General features: G+C 50.4%; 1 protein-coding gene across 1 annotated transcript in view; it reads right to left on the minus strand.

The window, feature by feature from the left end:
• Positions 1-3,403: 3,403 nt before the first annotated feature.
• The window catches only part of ANKRD13C (ankyrin repeat domain 13C), a 48,169-nt gene continuing 28,948 nt past the window's right edge, over positions 3,404-22,624 (minus strand). The window contains exons 6-13 of the mRNA XM_083157748.1: positions 21,838-21,904; positions 20,321-20,465; positions 11,542-11,673; positions 10,878-11,039; positions 7,946-8,025; positions 6,063-6,161; positions 5,105-5,205; positions 3,404-5,011 (exon numbers count right to left, since the gene is read on the minus strand). Of these exons, the coding sequence (XP_083013874.1) occupies positions 4,881-5,011; positions 5,105-5,205; positions 6,063-6,161; positions 7,946-8,025; positions 10,878-11,039; positions 11,542-11,673; positions 20,321-20,465; positions 21,838-21,904 (917 nt within the window). The 3' untranslated portion in view covers positions 3,404-4,880. The remainder of the gene's footprint in view (positions 5,012-5,104; positions 5,206-6,062; positions 6,162-7,945; positions 8,026-10,877; positions 11,040-11,541; positions 11,674-20,320; positions 20,466-21,837; positions 21,905-22,624) is intronic.

The raw sequence follows: 22,624 nt of genomic DNA on the forward strand, positions 1-22,624 counted from the left end.
AATGGTAACACAGGGATCTATCCTCTCATTTGGAGGTGTCCCCAACACAATACTTCACCCTAGGTCAGCTGACAGATGCCATCAAGGCTTCTGCCCTCTAGTCTGCCACCACCTATTTTACAAAAGGCAGTAATATACCCGGTACCTCTTCCTCAAAGCGGGCAGGTTTCTACTCCAACCTGTTCTTGTTCAATAAGCCCAATAAATCTTTCAGACCCATGCTCAACCAGTTGAATCTGTTCTTGAAAGGTGCCAAGATCCGGAATGGAGTCTCTCCGATCTATTCTTCATTTATTGGATATTCAGAACGCCTACCTGCATATTCCAATATGCCAATCTCACCAGCCCTTCCTTCAATTTTCGGGTGGCAGACAGTCCTTTACAGTTCAGGCTCTTCCCTTTGGTTTGTCAACCACACCACACGTCTTCACCTGCAGCGAGTTCACATCCATCCTTACCCAGACAACCTCCTTTTGCTGGCCCAGTTGCCAGCGTTTCTCCCAGACCATCCCTTTCTAAGTCAGACTCTTCTGCGTTCCCATAGTTGGATGATCAACTGGACAAAATACAGCACTACTACCTCTTCCATGAACATGCTACATTTAGGAGCTTGGTTGGACAAAGTGGCCGAGAGAGTCTTCCAGCCAGGCAACAAGAGGGCAAACTTTGCCACACTGTTCAATCTTTCCTCAAGCATTTCAGAGTCTCTGTTCATCTCTGCATTTGGGTGTTGAGAAAACTAGTCTCCTCCTTCAAAATGGTGCGGTCAGCTTCATTCCTGACTGCTACAACCAGAGCTGCTTCCTCGATGGAACTGATCACACCTCTGTCTAAAATCATAATCACCATGTCCCAGGAAGGCCGCTTATCACACTTCCCGCCTGAGCATGGGCAGCTTTTTTCACAACCAATTGAATTCTGTTGACAACAGATGCTAACCTTCGATGCTTTGGTGATGGACAAGTTTTTTTAGGTTCCCTGGATAGCTTTTGAATCAAGTCTGTCCATTAATGTTCTCAAAGTGAGGGAGCTCTTCCACACTCTCTGCCAGAACATTCACCACGGCTGCCTAGTAACAGTTCAGATGGACAAAGTGACATCTACATCAACCACCAGGGCAGCAAAAGATGGCATGCAGGCGTAAGAGTGGTCTTGGTTATTCTCAATTGGGCAGATGATTTTCTGACATCTGTCTGCAACCTACATCCCAGGAGTCTTGAACTGGGAAGCAGATTTCTTCCTAAGTCAACAGTACATATAAGCGGGGGAGTGGTCTCTCCACTAGGATGTCTTCTGCCTTTCAGTCGATCGTTTTTTATACTTTTTTAAAGACCGATGCTTTGGCATGCAAGTTCTCAACATCATCCTCGATGTTAAGGATAGACTGCACTTCTCTAACAAGGGAATTGTGGAAGTTTCCGGATCTGATCCATATACTCATTATCCTCCCTTTCAGAAAGATTCTCAGAGACAGGAGTGGCACTTTCCTGAAATGCATAAGGGCAGAATTTGCGGCATGGAGCTCAAGATTTGTCAGTCCCTGAACCAACTGCGCTAGAGCTAACATTCATGGTGGTTCAACCTGTGCTGACAGAGGATTAAACACAGTGCCTGCAACCCCCACCAAAGCAGCTGGAGGCCCTGTAATCCGAGGGACAAGGGGCTGAGCTGCTAAGCGATTTACTAGCTGCGCTATTACCTGAGTCTGGGTTGACGCCCATGCAGGCTTGGGTGGGACCGCCTCTGCCTGGGACTCCCGTGAAGGGGTCGAGATCCGCTGCAAAAGTCTAGCATCCTTTGAAGTAAGTAGAGCAGAACAACCCAAGGAAAAGCAAGGTTCTTAAACAACAGATACCCTGGAGGACAGGGTGTCACAATAGCAATACAGTATCCACAGACGCAACAGCCACAGAGTGAGATACACTAGCGTAAGGAATAATCCTACACAACAATCTTGCATTAGCAAAAGGTAATGTGTCTATAGCAGTGGTTCCCAAACTGTGCGCCTAGGCTCCCTGGGGTGCCTCGGAGCACTTGCAGGGGTGCCTCAGGTTGGTGGTCCAGAACCAATTAAAATTGTTTATCGTCAATGTAATTGTGGCTTTCAGTTATAAAATATGTAGATAGACAGAAGTGAATCATGTTCCTCACCACATAACTGGACCTACGGATAACATTTAAAGCACAACTTATTTAAATATTATTTTTTATTCTTGGTAACAAACTTTTGGCTTAGGTGTGCCCTGAAAAATACTCTGATACTCTAGGGTGCTGTGATTCAAAAAAGTTTGGGAACCACTGGTCTATAGCCTTAGCAGAATTACCTCTATTGGTGGTATAAAGCAGAACAACTGTCTAACTAAAAGCATACAGGAGAATAGCTAAACCTGGCAAGAGTGAGGTACCTGGGACAGCAAGCCAAAGTAGTCGTCTCTGTATGGACTCCAGCAGCAATGTGCTCTGAAAGTGGCTACCCAGCATTTTCTGGGCCGGCTAACAGAGGGGAGGGGCTACATTTACCAGGCTCAAAGAACTACTGGCAACTCTCATGGGAACCCTCCCCATCGGATGCTAAACCAGAGGGATCCTGTACTCCTGCTGTGCTCTGGCGGTCTATGGAAAGGGTGCAGAGTACTGGACTCACTGCATCTGCAAAAAATCACTCCCCCCTGTTTTAATGTTTTACCTTACCACATAGGGCATTCTTCACCAGGTCAGTGTGGTGACATTGAATGCTGAAAGTGAATTTGAAGACCAAAGTTGAAAATCAAATTTCATCTTAACATTAAGCCCATCCGTAACTAATTTGTGGTTGTAATTACGGACAGCGCCATTGTGTTGGTTTAATTTTTTTGCAATCACATCAAAAGATATACACCGCAGCTTTGTAGAATGTGTAGAAACACCTAGGGAGGATTCTGCTCAGGGTTTTTTTTTCCTTTCTTCATAAGCCTCTGTATAACATTTACTGAGATCACATCAACTCATTAGGGGCCAATAACAAAATTGAGTCATAAGACACCGAGCTCTCTAGCAACATCGTCAATTTGTGGCTCATGCTCCCACAACATTAAATAGGCTGCAAAAAAAAATTAGCAATTAACTTCAAGTGTTCCCTGATACAATAATGTCAGCGTAGCTATCCCCATACTGCGCTCACTTAACAGCACTGTACTGTAAAGGGGCATGCACACGGGGCGATTTAATACCCATTTCTAAGACACGATCGCTTTGTCTGTACACCCTATAGCAATGTGCAGTCCCATGCATCACCAACGGGTGCATCGCTTGTGTGCCGAGTGATCTGTACTTAACGCCTCGCTCAGCACGGAGGCGGAGGTGTGTACGGGGCTTAAGGCATCCTGAGCTTAGGTTACAGAAACAAAACACACAGGAAAACGAGTGAGAACAGATTTATCTTTGTTTAATTAAAACCAGAACTAGGTGCGAGTCCAGCAAGAAATGGTTACTTGTTTATCATTTAAGAAAAGAAAAAAACTAAAAATGAGTGAAGTGTACAACTTCCAGTAAAAAGAGAACGGAATAATGAAGGTTGGAAACTGTTATTGTTCTTCAATGAAGGAGGATAATTCCCTTTCTGTAAGAAGCAGCGATTTGGAAGACCTGACTGTTAGCCTGAATAGCTGATTCTGATTACCCAGAGTGCACTGCACGGCCAATACATTACACATCTGCTAAAGATCAGCTTCTCGTTTAGCTAATATCTTATAGTAAAATGTAGTCTATTTTCTTTTAAAAGTGCCTTTGCCTTGTACTCTAGGCTTGTACACATCCTCCACTTGGTTCTCGATAAGCAGTTGTACGGATTAATAATAACACCGTCTTAAAAAGACGGGAGGGGGCGCTGTTGTCCATTAAAGAAATCACAGGGAGTATAAAAAAAAAAAAAAGTGACATTTCCATTTCCTCCCTTTATGTAAAAAAAAAAAAAAAAAATTAAAGCTTATACGAATGCAATCTCACCTCGTGGGAAACCAGTTTCCCACACGACGACTGCCGTGTCGCTCTATAAAAGAAATATGTTAAATCCCGGACGACGTCTAAGAATGTCACAGCAAATACAGAAAAGCAGCGAAGAAGTCAACGTAAATACATTTCAGACTGATAACTTCCGGTGCCAGATAAGGTAAGTATCAGATTATCAAAAATCGAATGGCCGTGTAGACATTGAACACATGGAAATTCAACAACTGCAAATAAAACGAGATACTTCTACAACAGAAAGAAAACGTTACCATGAATAACATTTACTTTATAGAAAACATAAAAAAAAAGCCTGAAAACAATAAAAATTTCATTAAAAACAGCACCCACCGCTTCACCGTGCGCGAAACTGCAGAGCCATCTCTGTGCTCTGCGGGCAGTGTGGTCTCTGCAATTTATTGAATAGACGTTGGTTTAATTCCAATAAAGAATATTTCTTCTATTTATATCCAGCAAACAGGAATCTATACAAAATATTACAGTGTGCATAATTTATGATGAAAAAAAAAAAAAGGAGAACTTAAAAGGTCACCCTAAAATGCAAGGTTTAATTTATACAGGATTCTTGTGTGAAGACTCTTTAACATCATGGAAGAGCCCGCGTCAGTACGGAGGAATGGAGAAACTGATCAGACGTAAGACCTGGAAGTGTGGCGGAGGGTGAGACTTTACTTGTCCAATAGTGTCGCTGACTTATCAGACCATGCAGCTTGTAGCAACCGTGGATCTCAGCTTATGCTGCACCCGATGCTTTGTGTTTGCAGGGGGACCGCGGAGAACCATTTACGCCTTGCCTTTAAAGGACCTTGGACCACTATCCCATGCGGTCACTTGCATCAACTACAGATCACTGAGCAGTTAGAGGTTTTTCCACATTATAAGTCAGGGAAACGACTCGGGTCCTCTTTGTAGTCGTCTGGTATCGTGAAAATGGACTCCTCAAATTCTCCGTAACGGAACTCTTGAAATGTTACAGTGGCCGTGATTGTAGGAAAAACCGGGATATCTAAGGGCACAAGAAAACAGCAGAGGGTGTTGGGGAAAATAACGGGAAAGAAGAGGAGGAGACTATGATAAAATAATAATTCACATGACGTACCTAGTTTTACAGGGAACCCCGGGGGAAGCTTCATCTGTACAAATTCTCGGAGTTTGTTAAAGTGCTTGAAAGGTGCTATTACCTCTAGAACATTCAGCAGTCTGTAAGACAAAAAAAACCCAGAGCATTATATGGCTTTAAAGGGATGTTACACTGACCACATGTAAGAAGAGGGGGTTCAATTAGTGCCAAGCAGATCTGCCGACGAATCCAAACACTGATGCGTTTCATGGTAGCAGGGAAATAACCTAAAAAGGTAGTGAGCGCTTTTAGGCAAAATCAGGAATTTGCTGGCCGAAGGTGCTGGTGCCAACGTTTAAACAATGCGGCAACTGCAATCCGCCCCATTCGCCAATAATCAATGACTGCAAAAGTCACAAAGGACCTGCAGTCACCTGGGCTCCCATCTCTGCTAGAGAGGACACGTCTGTGGGGGGGGGGGGAATGATAGGTCCCCAACGCTTTGCTGGTGCTGCGGGTGGCCTTCTTCCCTGGGGGATCCTTTGTCAGCAAGGTGTGGCACGCTCACGGTTGGCCCCTCCCTGGGTCTACATGCACCAACTTTAGGAGGGGTGGCAGGAGGCAGCAGGTATAACCCGTCCTGTGGTGGAGAGGTATACTGGGGACAGCCCAAGTTCTCTGGAGGTGCAGCATGCAGTGTGGACCAGGCAGCCATGTTCGTTCCTCATGCTGCGCAGGGAGGGAGAAGAGCGGAGGAAGCCTACAGCGCGAAAACCCACGGAGTTGGTGCCTGCAGACCTGGGGGAGAGGCCAACGGAGTGAGCCTGCCTCCACCTGTTGATATAGGATATCCCAGGGAAGATGGCTGCCCGCAGCAACAGCAAAGCCGCAGGGTCCTAGCATAGCCCTGTGTCTCCTATGGCTCGAAGTAGAAATGAAGTACAGAGAAGTTTACAGGCAGCCGTCCAATGCGTGAATGCAGTGGGCGGACACTTACGATTCAATTCCCAGAGGGAAATCCTGGCTCACAGCGATTGTTGCTTTAAAGGTTTTCTTGTTCTCTTTGCAGACAAGTTCCCTTCCAAGATGAGGAGCCCTGTGGCAAAGAAATGCAGACGTTCAGTAACTTGCAACACGGAAGCCCCCCAGAATGTAGACAAGCTGGCGGCAGAGGTGAACTACACGTCCTGTGCCGGGCAAATCATCAATATACCCAAAGCCAACAGGCTATTTTCCATTGTAGCTCACATGGTGACGGCTGGTGCAAAGTGTGTGAATACCTCTGTGATCCGGAGGTACAGGGCCCAGGGCCCCGAAGCCTGCCTGCCCTCATTTTTGCAGTGGCTTCTCTAGGAAACCCCAATAAAGAAGAAAGTAGCCCATTCCATCCCTTAGATTGCTGTGCTGTATAGGAAGCGTTAGTCTCTACTGGTCTGCAATTCATTGGCCACAATAACTAGCAAGCATCGGGATTTGGGAACAATTATTATGCAGTAATAACCACTCTCCACATGTTCCGATTTCCCACTGACTGCAATATACACAATGAAAACTAGGTTGAACACACATGTCGCCCTCCCACGGGATGTGACCATAGGCAGATGGGGATTCCCATGCGACCCCAGGCTCTCCTCATTCAGTGCTCTCCCAGCGGAAGGGGCTGTGATGTCGGCTGTGTATAATCGCTGTCTTGTGAGCAGCATTCTGGGGCGGTCCCTCTGTCCAGCGTATAGAAGGTAACAGCTGAGTGCAGAGCCATCCGATGTATGATCGACCATGTGTTCCTCTGCTACTTCCTGCTCATGTTATTACAGACTCTGCTACACCCTTCATACAAGGGAGGGAGACCGTGCTACAGGTAAGGGTATGTCTGTGCTACACCCTTCATACAGGGGAGGGAGACCGTGCTACAGGCGCATCTGCGGATATTGCGGTGGTGAAGGATGATGTTTATCTACTATTCCAGGGCTGGGCAACACCGGCCCTCCAGATGTTGATGAACTACACATCCCAGCATGCCTTGCATCAGTTTCAGCATGGCCACATAGCAAAACTAATGCAAAGCATCCTGGGATGTGTAGTTCATTAACATCTGGAGGGCCGCTGTTGCCCAGCCCTGTACTATTCTATGGCCCAAAATGCGGTGGCCAGACACCGGCCCAAAGCTGATCCACTTTCCCAAGTATAGACCAGCCTGCCTTGGATCTATGCCTACGTGGATGCAATGCCTAGCAATATGCCGTGCGCCTTTAGTGTCACATTCTAGGTCATACAAGGAAAATGCATCCTTCAATGGCTTCTGTGCACAAATACTGCACGTTACCTAATGTTCTAGCCGTCATGCAGCTAACCAGATGGCCGCAGAGGGGTGGTGCCATCTGGCAGCCTCTGGTGGCATTTATCTGCCAGCCTATGTTCCATACTGACTGAACCTGGGGTGATTGCACTGAACTTAGAAGGTGCATTGTCTCCATCGGCTGCCGCCTGATCACTACTCTACGGCTTGTGATAAACTTGGCACCAGTCCCTCTGGAAGGAAGTTATCTGGAAGGGAGATTTACATACAAGATGCCCAGCCAGGGTCCGTAGCACCAGGACTGCAGCCAATGAAGATGAGGTAGAATACGCCATCATATTAAAGCAACGTGAACGATAGAACACTGCGGTAAGCCGCACTCTTTTACAAACAAATATCAACACACTAGTAGTTTCTGGTTTGTGTTCTATTTGGTGAATAAAAGCTCCTGGGGTGTGCGAAACAAATTTCTATGGATTTACAGACACGGTCAGGCTGCCCAATGAAATACACATTGCCTCTGCTACAGACTCTCCATCACTTACTAACAACCCGGTAACCTGTCAGGCCTGCAGGACACTTACTTCCCGTTCTCCGCGGACATGTACTCCTCCCATGTAATGGTGTTAGGAGAAGGAGGCGTCAGCGACGGTCTCCGCACAGGCTGGAATACAGTAAGAGCAGCTTTACAATTCACTCAGCTCAAGCGTTAAGCAACAATTACAATACAGCCTGATCCAGCCCCTTTGAGAACATAACGGTAGCCATACTTGTACACTAAATGGCCTAATGCAGCTGGTGTCAGTGTAAGATAGTATCAGTCCCACTATCTAGAGCGGATGGACTGTACATAGGGATCAGCAAGCAGCCTGTATGTACAAGCACTATGGAAAGCTGATGGACTGTACATAGGGATCAGCAAGCAGCCTGTACGTACAAGCACTATGGAAAGCTGATGGACTGTACATAGGGATCAGCAAGCAGCCTGTACATACAAGCACTATGGAAAGCTGATGGACTGTACATAGGGATCAGCAAGCAGCCTGTACATACAAGCACTAGGGAAAGCTGATGGGCTGTACATAGGGATCAGCAAGCAGCCTGTATGTACAAGCACTAGGGAAAGCTGATGGGCTGTACATAGGGATCAGCAAGCAGCCTGTATGTACAAGCACTAGGGAAAGCTGATGGGCTGTACATAGGGATCAGCAAGCAGCCTGTATGTACAAGCACTATGGAAAGCTGATGGACTGTACATGGGGACCAGCAAGCAGCCTGTACGTACAAGCACTATGGAAAGCTGATGGACTGTACATAGGGACCAGCAAGCAGCCTGTACGTACAAGCACTATGGAAAGCTGATGGACTGTACATGGGGACCAGCAAGCAGCCTGTACGTACAAGCACTATGGAAAGCTGATGGACTGTACATGGGGACCAGCAAGCAGCCTGTACGTACAAGCACTATGGAAAGCTGAGGGACTGTACATAGGGATCAGCAAGCAGCCTGTATGTACAAGCACTATGGAAAGCTGATGGACTGTACATAGGGATCAGCAAGCAGCCTGTATGTACAAGCACTATGGAAAGCTGATGGGCTGTACATAGGGACCAGCAAGCAGCCTGTATGTACAAGCACTATGGAAAGCTGATGGACTGTACATAGGGACCAGCAAGCAGCCTGTATGTACAAGCACTATGGAAAGCTGATGGACTGTACATAGGGACCAGCAAGCAGCCTGTATGTACAAGCACTATGGAAAGCTGATGGACTGTACATAGGGACCAGCAAGCAGCCTGTACGTACAAGCACTATGGAAAGCTGATGGACTGTACATAGGGATCAGCAAGCAGCCTGTATGTACAAGCACTATGGAAAGCTGATGGACTGTACATAGGGATCAGCAAGCAGCCTGTACATACAAGCACTAGGGAAAGCTGATGGGCTGTACATGGGGACCAGCAAGCAGCCTGTACGTACAAGCACTATGGAAAGCTGATGGACTGTACATAGGGATCAGCAAGCAGCCTGTACGTACAAGCACTATGGAAAGCTGATGGACTGTACATAGGGATCAGCAAGCAGCCTGTACATACAAGCACTAGGGAAAGCTGATGGGCTGTACATGGGGACCAGCAAGCAGCCTGTACGTACAAGCACTATGGAAAGCTGATGGACTGTACATAGGGACCAGCAAGCAGCCTGTATGTACAAGCACTATGGAAAGCTGATGGACTGTACATAGGGACCAGCAAGCAGCCTGTATGTACAAGCACTATGGAAAGCTGATGGACTGTACATAGGGACCAGCAAGCAGCCTGTACGTACAAGCACTATGGAAAGCTGATGGACTGTACATAGGGATCAGCAAGCAGCCTGTACGTACAAGCACTATGGAAAGCTGATGGACTGTACATAGGGACCAGCAAGCAGCCTGTACGTACAAGCACTATGGAAAGCTGATGGACTGTACATAGGGATCAGCAAGCAGCCTGTACGTACAAGCACTATGGAAAGCTGATGGACTGTACATAGGGACCAGCAAGCAGCCTGTATGTACAAGCACTATGGAAAGCTGATTGACTGTACATAGGGATCAGCAAGCAGCCTGTATGTACAAGCACTAGGGAAAGCTGATGGACTGTACATAGGGATCAGCAAGCAGCCTGTATGTACAAGCACTAGGGAAAGCTGATGGACTGTACATAGGGATCAGCAAGCAGCCTGTATGTACAAGCACTATGGAAAGCTGATGGACTGTACATAGGGACCAGCAAGCAGCCTGTATGTACAAGCACTAGGGAAAGCTGATGGACTGTACATAGGGATCAGCAAGCAGCCTGTATGTTCAAGCTCTATGGAAAGATGATGGGCTGTACATAGGGATCAGCAAGCAGCCTGTACGTACAAGCACTAGGGAAAGCTGATGGACTGTACATAGGGATCAGCAAGCAGCCTGTACGTACAAGCACTAGGGAAAGCTGATGGACTGTACATAGGGATCAGCAAGCAGCCTGTATGTACAAGCACTAGGGAAAGCTGATGGACTGTACATAGGGATCAGCAAGCAGCCTGTACGTACAAGCACTAGGGAAAGCTGATAGACTGTAAATAGGGATCAGCAAACAGCCTGTATGTACAAGCACTATGGAAAGCTGATGGACTGTACATAGGGATCAGCAAGCAGCCTGTATGTACAAGCACTATGGAAAGCTGATGGACTGTACATAGGGATCAGCAAGCAGCCTGTACGTACAAGCACTATGGAAAGCTGATGGACTGTACATAGGGATCAGCAAGCAGCCTGTACATACAAGCACTAGGGAAAGCTGATGGACTGTACATAGGGATCAGCAAGCAGCCTGTACGTACAAGCACTAGGGAAAGCTGATGGACTGTACATAGGGATCAGCAAGCAGCCTGTATGTACAAGCACTAGGGAAAGCTGATGGACTGTACATAGGGATCAGCACGGACAAACCTGAGGCTAGAAAAAAAAAAAAAAAGTCACCTACCTCAAAATTTTGTTCCATCAAGTTCCCTCCTTTGCTCAGACTCTCCATGATGGCTTTATTTCTCAGGATGTCCTCTTCGCTCAGATGTTCTCTCCGTTTGCGGGATTCCAATATTAGCCCATTTACCATATAGAAATCCGCTAGGAAGTTCCCTACACGTTCCTGGGAAGACAATAAGAACCACTAACATCAATCCAAGCCAGCATCAGTCAGGCGGCCAATCACAGCTGCTAGCATCAGTCGGACGGCCAATCACAGCTGCTGGTATCATTCCCAGCCAGCATCAGTCAGATGGCTTTCATTTCTATGGCATTTCTGTTTCCCATCTTTATCTTTACAGATCAATCACCGTTACAGTATTGAAGTGTGGTTAACGGAACGGGCTTTGCATGTTACTAGTCAGTAATAAGGGCGGGAGCAGGCTTGGGCGTGTGAGAGGAGGGTACAAGCAATATGGCTTCCTAGTGTTTTCCAATCAGCGTACTGTAACATTCATTAACTCTGGTTCTCTCAGCATGCATTAGTGGGCTACACACTACACTGTACTATGGTACAACTGACAGCCAATGGCAGACAGAGTAGTGTTGTAATGACAATGCTACAGAGTGAGAGGAGGACGGCACTGCAGGAACATGTATGCACTATGCACAGACAGGCATCATACCGTCTTGTCCTCCCGGAACAGCCAGCCTGTCTGGGCGCGTGTGAACGTTATGGATTTCGTAGATAAAGTTGCTGAATAGATATCACTGCTCATTAATATATCCACTTCCTCCTCTGTCTCCATTTCAGATTCCTGGAAAGGAATTGTTACAGAAGACATGTAATACCGGGCTCGTACAGTACACGTGTAATACCGGGCTCGTACAGTACACGTGTAATACAGGGCTAGTACAGTACACGTGTAATACAGGGCTCGTACAGTACACGTGTAATACAGGGCTCGTACAGTACACATGCAATACAGGGCTAGTACAGTACACGTGCAATACAGGGCTTGTACAGTACACGTGTAATACAGGGCTAGTACAGTACACGTGTAATACCGGGCTCGTACAGTACACGTGTAATACCGGGCTCGTACAGTGCACGTGTAATACCGGGCTCGTACAGTACACGTGTAATACCGGGCTCGTACAGTACACGTGTAATACCGGGCTCGTACAGTACACGTGTAATACCGGGCTCGTACAGTACACGTGTAATACCGGGCTCGTACAGTGCACATGTAATACCGGGCTCGTACAGTACACGTGTAATACCGGGCTCGTACAGTACACGTGTAATACAGGGCTAGTACAGTACACGTGTAATACAGGGCTAGTACAGCACACGTGTAATACAGGGCTAGTACAGCACACGTGTAATACAGGGCTAGTACAGCACACGTGTAATACAGGGCTAGTACAGCACACGTGTAATACAGGGCTAGTGCAGCACACGTGTAATACAGGGCTAGTGCAGCACACGTGTAATACAGGGCTAGTGCAGCACACGTGTAATACAGGGCTAGTGCAGTACACGTGTAATACAGGGCTAGTGCAGTACACGTGTAATACAGGGCTAGTACAGCACACGTGTAATACAGGGCTAGTACAGCACACGTGTAATACAGGGCTAGTACAGCACACGTGTAATACAGGGCTAGTACAGCACACGTGTAATACAGGGCTAGTACAGCACACGTGTAATACAGGGCTAGTACAGTACACGTGTAATACAGGGCTAGTGCAGTACACGTGTAATACAGGGCTAGTACAGTACACGTGTAATACAGGGCTAGTACAGTACACGTGTAATACAGGGCTAGTACAGTACACGTGTAATACAGGGCTAGTACAGTACACGTGTAATACAGGGCTAGTACAGTACACGTGTAATACCGGGCTCGTACAGTACACATGTAATACAGGGCTAGTAACATAGTTCAACCTATATGACTTGTAACTGCTGACTTGAGTAAGTAATATCTATAGGATTCTCTTAGTGGCCAAACATGTATCCAGTTTTGATGTAAATTCATTAACAATAGTTGCTGTAACCTCCCCCACAGTCAAATTAGTTCCAGAAGGTTACTGCTCTAATGGTGAAGAATCATCAGTACACGGCCTGTTGGTGACCAATCATCTCCCAGTTCCATATGATTCCCAATCCTGTATCTGAACATACAGTACTAATCCTATCACCTCTCAACCTCCGTTTCTCCAGTGATAACATATTCAGCCTGGTTACCCTATCTTTGTATTCTAGTGATTGGAGACCTTTTACTAGCTTAGTCGCCCTTCTCTGTACCTGTTCCAATTCATTTATGTCCTTTTTAAGGTGCGGTGCCCAGAACTGAACACAATATTCCAAGTGCGGTCTCACCAATGCCTTGTAAAGAGGCACTATCACATTGGCATCCCTTGAATCCATTCCCCTTTTAATGCATGCCAGTGTCCGGTTTGCTTTTGCTGCTGAACTTGAGCGGTGTGCACTATTACCCAATGTATCATCTATGATGACCCCTAAGTCCTTCTCTACAGCAGAATTCCCTATAATAACTCCATTTAGCCTATAAGTAGCTTGTCTTTTTTGTTCCCATCATGAATTACTTTACATTTTTCAATGTTAAACTGCATTTTCCATCCACCATTCCGGTTTAGTTTAGTTTCCACATCCTCTCCCGATTTAATTTCCTTACTCAATTTCGTGTCGTCTGCAAATATTGCAATTTTACTCATTATGTCACTTTCAATATCATTAATGAATATATTAAAAAAGGTGGGTCCCAATATTGAACCTTGCGGGACTCCACTTTGGACCTTACCCGAGCTGGAATGTATGCCATTTACCACTACTCTGTCCCAGATTGTGCAAACAGTTTTTAATCCAATTTCAAATTTTCTCTCCTAACCCTAAATGACATAGTTTCATTAATAACCTTTTATGAAGCACTGTCAAAAGCTTTAGCGAAATCAAGCAGTATTACATCAGATTTCCCTAAGTCCAGCCCCCTACTGACTTACTCATAGAAGCTAATTAAATTAGTCTGACATGATCTATTTTTAACAAACCCATGCTGAGCCTTACTTATCACCTTCTCCTGTTCTAAGAAATTTAGGATACTATCTCTTATTATTCCTACTAATATTTTCAAGTATACCCCTTTCACACAGCACCTCAAATCCGGTTATAGCCAGGTCGAGGTGCTGTGTGAACGCACCAAACCTTATATCCCAGGTCAACCAACCCAGCAATTAGACCTGGGTTATAAGTGTTAAAACCATCATACAAAGGGCGACCCGGGTTTAGTGTGAAAGTGCCAGATCCCAGGTCCTCAATGTGATTTTAAAGCGGTAGTAGGGTTTAAATCAGGGCTTGACAAATTTGTAAAAAATCTAGGAGCCAGAATGAAAATGTAGGAGCCAGAAAAAAAATAGTGACAGTGTGCGCCAAAAAGTAACACCATAATGCCTAATACATGCCAGATACCCATTACATATTACACCACATGCCACAATGCCCATTATGCCACACACCATAAAACCTATTGCATACTATGCCACACACAATAATGCCAATTACATATACCACACTGTAATGCCCAGTACAGGGTAAACCAAACACAGTAATGCCCATTACAAGTTATGCCACACACTGTAATCTCTTATATATTTAGCCAGATCTGTCACTCAACCCCTGTGGAGAACGTTCCTGTGTAGAACAGTTTCATGTGTCTAACATTCCACCCCCTTGACATCACCTCCCCCCGCACAGCCAGGGCTACAGTACACGCCCACCATCCACCATTACTCCACAGCCACCATCCACCATTACTCCTGCACATCCCTACCCTCTGCCAGGACCCCCGCGATTCGCGGGACCCCCCCTCCCGCGATTTGCGGGCCCCCCCGCGACCCCCCCTCCCGCGATTTGCGGCCCCCCCCGCGAGTCGCGGGACAACCCGCGACCCCCCCCTCCCGCGATTCGCGGGACAACCCGCGACCCCCCCCCTCCCGCGATTCGCGGGACAACCCGCGACCCCCCCCCTCCCGCGATTCGCGGGACAACCCGCGACCCCCCCCCCCTCCCGCGATTCGCGGGACAACCCGCGACCCCCCCCCCCCCTCCCGCGATTCGCGGGACAACCCGCGACCCCCCCCCCCCTCCCGCGATTCGCGGGACAACCCGCGACCCCCCCCCCCTCCCGCGATTCGCGGGACAACCCGCGACCCCCCCCCCCTCCCGCGATTCGCGGGACAACCCGCGACCCCCCCCCTCCCGCGATTCGCGGGACAACCCGCGACACCCCCCCTCCCGCGATTCGCGGGACAACCCGCGACCCCCTCCCGCGATTCGCGGGACAACCCGCGACCCCCTCCCGCGATTCGCGGGACAACCCGCGACCCCCTCCCGCGATTCGCGGGACCCCCGCGACCCCCCCTCCCGCGATTCGCTGGACCCCCGCGACCCCCCCTCCCGCGATTCGCTGGACCCCCGCGACCCCCCCTCCCGCGATTCGCTGGACCCCCGCAACCCCCCCTCCCGCGATTCGCAGGACCCCTGCGACCCCCCCTCCCGGCATTAAAAGGGCCCCCCGCGACCCCCCCTCCCGCGATTCACGGCAAATTATGCCACACACTGTAATCTCTTATATATTTAGCCAGATCTGTCACTCAACCCCTGTGGAGAACGTTCCTGTGTAGAACAGTTTCATGTGTCTAACATTCCACCCCCTTGACATCACCTCCCCCCGCCCAGCCAGGGCTACAGTACACGCCCACCATCCACCATTACTCCACAGCCACCATCCACCATCCACCATTACTCCTGCACATCCCTACCCTCTGCCAGGACCCCCGCGACCCCCCTCCCGTGATTCGCGGGACCCCCCCCTCCCGCGATTCGCAGGACCCCTGCATCCTCCCCTCCCGCGATTCGCAGGACCCCTGCATCCTCCCCTCCCGGCATTAAAAGGGCCCCCCGCGACCCCCCCTCCCGCGATTCACGGCACCCCCCCTACTGCGATTTGCGACCCCCCCTCCCGCAATTCGCGACCCCCCCTCCCGCAATTCACGGAAACCCCCCGTAGCGCCCCCCTCCCGCGATTTGCGGGCCCCCTCGGCACTTCTCGCGATTTGCGACCGCCCCCTAATTCACACATTCGGGGACCCCACCTCCCGCGATTCATGCCCCCCTCACGCAATTCACGGCACCCCCCACACCCCCCTTCCTGCGATTCACGACCCCCCCTCCCGCGATTCACGAAACCCCCCGTAGCGCCCCCCTCCCGCGATTTGCGGGCCCCCTCGGCACCTCTCGCGATTTGCGACCGCCCCCTAATTCACACATTCGGGGACCCCCCCTCCCGCAATTCATGCCCCCCTCATGCAATTCACGGCACCCCCCTTCCTGCAATTCGGAACCCCCCACATGCAATTCACGGCAACCCCCCACACCCCCCTCCTGCGATTCGCAGCCCCCCCTACGACCCCCGCGATTCATGACCCCTCCCGCAGTTCACGGACCTCCACAACCCCCCCTCCCGCAATTCACTAACCCCGACAACCCCCCTCCCGCAATTTGCGGACCCCCCTTCCCACGATTCAAGCCCCCCCGCCCCCTCCCGCAAACCGCGGATCCCCACACACCACCCCCCCTCCCGCAATTTGCAGACCCCCATGACCCCCTTCCGGCAATTCCACCCCCCAGCGGACCACCGTGGCCCCTGCTCCCGCATTTCACGTACCCCCGTGACAATGGGGGATCCTGTACCACCACAAGCAGGTACCACCCCTAGGTGGGAAATCCGGCCCTGGCTGCCGCACTGCAGGTTTCCCCACTGCCCTCTGCACCAGCGCCACAACTTTTATCAATGTCTTGCCCACATACCACTATTATACAGCCTCCTGCTCTCATGCACGCTCACTCCCTCCCAGTAGGAGGAGACGCTCACCCACTGCCGGGAGCTGCATACTGTCCCCCACCCTCCTCCAGTTCTAGGGATGCCCATCGACCATCAATGATTTTCAAATAATCGATGGTTTATGGCCGATGTTGAATACTTTTGCCATCAATGTGGGAGGACACTGCCCTGCCTCCTGTTCTATTGCCCCATAACTTCCGCCAGTGGAGACCCGCTCCCCCTGTGTTGCCCACATTCCCCTATCATGCTTTACCGCCCAGCCTCCTGCTCTCATGCACCCTAACTCCCTCCCGCGATTCGCGGGACCCCCGCGACCCCCCCTCTCGCGATTTGCGGGACCCCCGCGACGACCCCCCCTCCGCGATTCGCGGGACCCCCGCGACCCCCCCCCTCCCGCGATTCGCTGGACCCCCGTGACCACCCCCTCCCGCGAAACACGGGACCCCTGCATCCTCCCCTCCCGCGATTCGCAGGACCCCTTGGACCCTCCCCTCCAGCGATTCGCAGGACCCCTGCGACCCCCCCTCCCGGCATTAAAAGGGCCCCCCGCAACCCCCCCTCCCGCGATTCACAGCACCCCCCTACTGCGATTTGCGACCCCCCTCCCGCAATTCGCGCCGCCCCCTCCCGCGATTCACGGAACCCCCCGTAGCGCCCCCCTCCCGCGATTTGCGGGCCCCCTCGGCACTTCTCGCGATTTGCGACCGCCCCGTAATTCACACATTCGGGGACCCCCCCTCCCGCAATTCATGCCCCCCTCATGCAATTCACGGCACCCCCCTTCCTGCAATTCGGAACCCCCCACATGCAATTCACGGCAACCCCCCACACCCCCCTCCTGCGATTCGCAGCCCCCCTACGACCCCCGCCTCCTGCGATTCATGACCCCTCCCGTGATTCACGGACCCCCGCACCACCCCCCCCCCCCCGACTCACGTCACCCCACGTGCCCCTCCCGCAGTTCACGGACCTCCGCAACCCCCCCTCGCACAATTCACTAACCCCGACAACCCCCCTCCCGCAATTTGCGGACCCCCCTTCCCACGATTCAAGCCCCCCCGCGCCCCCTCCCGCTAACCGCGGATCCCCACACACCACCCCCCCTCCCGCAATTTGCAGACCCCCCTGACCCCCTTCCGGCAATTCCACCCCCCCAGCGGACCACCGCGGCCCCCGCTCCCGCATTTCACGTACCCCCGTGACAATGGGGGATCCTGTACCACCACAAGCAGGTACCGCCCCTAGGTGGGAAATCCGGCCCTGGCTGCCGCACTGCAGGTTTTCCCACTGCCCTCTGCACCAGCGCCACAACTTTTATCAATGTCTTGCCCACATACCACTATTATACAGCCTCCTGCTCTCATGCACGCTCACTCCCTCCCAGTGGGAGGAGACGCTCACCCACTGCCGGGAGCTGCATACTGTCCCCCACCCTCCTCCAGTTCTAAGGATGCCCATCAACCATCAATGATTTTCAAATAATCGATGGTTTATGGCCGATCTTGAATACTTTTGCCATCAATGTGGGAGGACACTGCCCTGCCTCCTGTTCTCCTGCCCCATAACTTCTGCCAGTGGAGACCCGCTCACCCTGTGTTGCCCACATTCCCCTATCATGCTTTACCGCCCAGCCTCCTGCTCTCATGCACCCTAACTCCCACCCAGTCGGAGGAGACACTGACTCCTGTATTTCTGTGCTGCCACGCTGGACCCTCACCCACTGGCAGAAGCTGCACAGTGTCCACCACCCTCTTTAGTCACCCGTATGCCCACACACCCCTATCACTACCCAGCTTCCTGCTCTCCTGAACCGTAACTTCCACCACTGGGTAATCGCTGACGCTGTGTTGCCCACATACCCCTATTATGCCTCATATCCCAGCCTCCTGCTCTCATGCACCCTAACTCCCACCCAGTAGGAGGAGACACTGACTCAGGGCCACCGTCCGGTACTCCTGTGCTGCCACGCTGGACCCTCACCCACTGCCAGAAGCTGCAATACAGGGCATCTTTCATACAATTCTAACCATATTTCTCACAATACAAATGTTCACAAATTAAGGGGCGTAGCCCCTTACGCCGGTGTGAAGAGCTCCCGTAGGGCGCGATGAATCACCTAGTGCCCATTATATATATATATATATATATAATACCACACGCCATAATGCCCATGACATATTATGCCACATATGGGTTTCTGACATGATGCCAGGCAGGGGCAGATCGAGAAAAAAATTACAGAGGGGGTGGGCACCATTGCAGGATCATGGATGAGGATACAGGAGGTAGAGATTGGCAGGGAGAGCTGGCAGCAGCCTCTGCGTAAGCAGCGGGTTCCGTGGCTGGTTATCCTATCAGGAGCACTTACAGCAGCCTCGGGTGTCCCATTTAGCAGACACATAAGCAGATGGCCCCACGGTGGGTTATATGGTTCAATATAACAGCCAGCCCAGCGGCAGCCAGCAGACTGGTGCACAACTCTCCCGGCTGCCGCTGTATCAGAGAAGGTCCGCAGCGCGATAAGATGCCTACAGTAGTGCCCTGCACAAGATGCCCCCAGTAGTGCCCTGATGCCAGCAGTAAAACACACATAGTATAATACCCCCCAGCAGCAGTAATGCTCACCACCACTGCCTGGCCTCTTCTTTTGCTGCCTCATTACTTATTGAGGGGAGAAGTCGAGGTCGCTCTTCTCCCACCACACTGGGTGACCCCAGCAGGCATTTGAAATCTGGCGGAAGCTCGTGAAGCCAATCACTGACCCTGGCTTCAGGCACTCGCGCTTCAATTGGCGCCACATTAAAATATAGAATATACCTCCCGAGTCCCTACAGCCAGGCTGTGCTGCCCTGTCTGGCCGGGTCTCTCTGCGGCCAGTAAAAGCACATGCCAGTGCGTCCCTGCTGAGCTAATCACAGCAGAAGGGATCGCACAGCGCTGACACGCCGCTGCGCTGAGTGGGAGAGGAGGCGGGGTGAGCAGGTACATGAACATGGGATAGCTGCGGCGTGTCAGCGTGGCAGGGGAAGGACAGATGCATTTTAAAGCTGACAGCTGCTCACACCAGAGAAGGTGAGTGGCCTGTCAGCATGGCGTGGGTAGCTGGAAGCGCTTACACGCTGCTATGAGTTTAGCAGCGTGTCAGCTCTTCCAGCCACATCCCGCGCTGAGATGCGTCCTGACCTATTGATGAGCGCGGCTGTCAGCCTATCGGCAGCCGGGCACAAGGCAGAGTAAGTAGCAGGAAAAAAAACAAAACGGGCAGGGTACAGCGCCCCACAAAAAGAAGCTAGCGGGAACGCTAATTATGACCCACTGCTGTCCATAATTCAAGCCACCACTCTGCCCGGGGTTCTGCTTCCTGGCAAATCTGGTCGCCAGGAAGCAGAATCTGGTCGCCATGGCGACCTGGCCCCTGGGTTTTGTCGAGCCCTGGTTTAAATATTGGTCGAAGCATTTTCCAGTGTGTATGAATGGGTGACCTGGGTTCAGAACCCCAGGTCGGACCAGCATTAGTAACCAGCCCTGGACTCACCTCGTGATGTATTCTCTGGTAAACTTTCTGCTCATTGTCTAAGACTACGAATGATTCAGAGGGTGCAGCGTCGCCGTTAAAGATGAAGCTGAGGTCTCCTCGTTGGCACTTCATGTCTGTGAAGTCTATGAGAGTGGTGTCAAGCCTGGAACAATAGATATAGAGTGTAATTATCCACCCCGTAGATAAAAGGAAACCTCGGTGTTAAGCCCTGTACACATGCATCGATTTTTCCTTATAGAAGAAGCAAAATCGATCCTAAACGTAATCGAATGGTTTTTGTGTCACTTTCGATCTACATTCAATTCGCGCTCCCGTTTTTCACAAAATCGAACAGAAAAATCTACTGTGCAGCCAAAGAAAAATCGAATTTGATCCAGTAAATGGAATGTGAACAATGTACCGTGAATGTATATCAAATTCGATATCTATTGCCAGATCTAATAGAAAATCGAATCAAAAGCAAATCGATGTGTGTGTACAGGGTTTAAGTGTTATTCCCACGCTGGTGCCTGTCTATGTACTAAGCCTTGGAGAGAGATAAAGTGGACTGTGATAAAGTAGCAGCCAACTACTCCTAAGCTCCGAACTGCGCCCAAGGCCCGACTTTTGGTCGTTTTTTTTCCTTTAAGTTTGACAAATGACAGGAGCTGGCTGATGCTTTATCTCCATCCAGATCTCCATTGAGTTTATCTCTTCCCAAGGATTAGTCCACGGACCCCAAAGGCAGTTACCTTCTATACATACATACGGCTGCTACCACTGAGGGAACTGTCTGTACACCAGCTGATATAGGCATCACCAATGAAGAGCTCTCACCACAGAACCCATACAATGATGGAAACCTCAGGGGAGAGGATACATACATACTAGCATACTGGACCAGTCATCAGCTGGATTGAGGGGTCAAAAGCAGTCATCCCCCTCTTACACCTCGGAAGGAGACCGGGATTGTGGCTCCCGGTCTCCTTCCTTCACTCAGCAACCCACAGCGGGAGCATTTAGTGGGTGAGCTTGTGCCCCAGCTCCCACGTTATATGACAGAGCTGAAACAGGCTACAGCCCATTCTGCGCAGACAGATCGCCTACTGGTTCAGGCCACTTGTCTGCATTAGGGCTGAAGCTTATGAACATGGGTTACATACAGATGACCAGCAGTCAGAATACGGACACGGGAATGCTGACAGGAGTCAGTAAGTGCACATACCCTCCCCCTGCCCTCCAACCCTCCCCTGCGGCCTGGCCCTAACCCTCCCAGTTAGTGCTCACCCTTAACTCCCCCAACCCTGCCTGAACAGGTCCCTCCACCAGCTAGTGGTCCGTGCATACTTCCAGCTCTGAATCCTGATCTATGCGATGTTCTTGCGGTGGTATACTGAACGCTGACATCCTGACCTCACTGACGCTCTACACAACGCGGCCATGTTATACAGGAGAACATTACAACATTATACGGTTAAGATTGTAAATTTACCAACACCACCCGCAAATCCCAGGTAGAAGAGAGGGGCACACACCTGATATTAATACCTTGTTTATAGATCTTGCATGCATCAGAAGGCAGGATACGGGACAGTAAAGGCACTACGTGGGGAGAGAACACAAGTTACTGACGGTACAGAACAATCATACGATGCCGAATACAGAACCGCTCATCTCTCCGCCTAGGTTGCCATGGCAGCGTCACACTTTGTGCTGTATGGCAAACATACACATTCTAAATAAGTCATTATTTATACATTTTGTGGGTCATTATATGGATGTTAGGCCACAGTGCAGCAGAGTATAAATAACCAACACACAGCTAGTGTTCCCGCTAGGCTGTTTTAGTGGGGCCCTGCCCGATTTTTAAAGGGCAAAATGCACCCTGCCCCTCCAGTAGCACCCCGCTAAAAGAGCCGGTACTCTTTACCTAGAAGGGCGACCACGATTTTGATCGTGGGCATCGTTAGTAAAAAATTGCGGGCATAGCATGCACTAAAAAAATCGCATGCGATGCGACCGACGCGATGCCCGCGATTTCCCATAGGGAACAATGTTCAATGTCTCAATTGACCCGATTTTTCCATAGGAATCAATGTTAAATGGCCCACAGAGGCCAAATAGGCACCCTGAAGTGAATAATGGCCACCCGAATTGTTAACGCCACCCCACGATCAATGTAAACCCAAAGCGTGGCGAGCGCGAGGGGCGGCGGTACGCGTCCTACGACCTTTTCATACCCCCACTATCCACATCGGCGTGGAGAATAGAAAGTGTGGCGAGCGCAGCGAGCCCCGCGAGGGGACGCGGACAGCTGTGAAG

Source organism: Crinia signifera, chromosome 8, assembly GCF_055691185.1.
Source record: "Crinia signifera chromosome 8, ASM5569118v1, whole genome shotgun sequence".
Taxonomy (NCBI): Eukaryota; Metazoa; Chordata; class Amphibia; order Anura; family Myobatrachidae; genus Crinia; species Crinia signifera.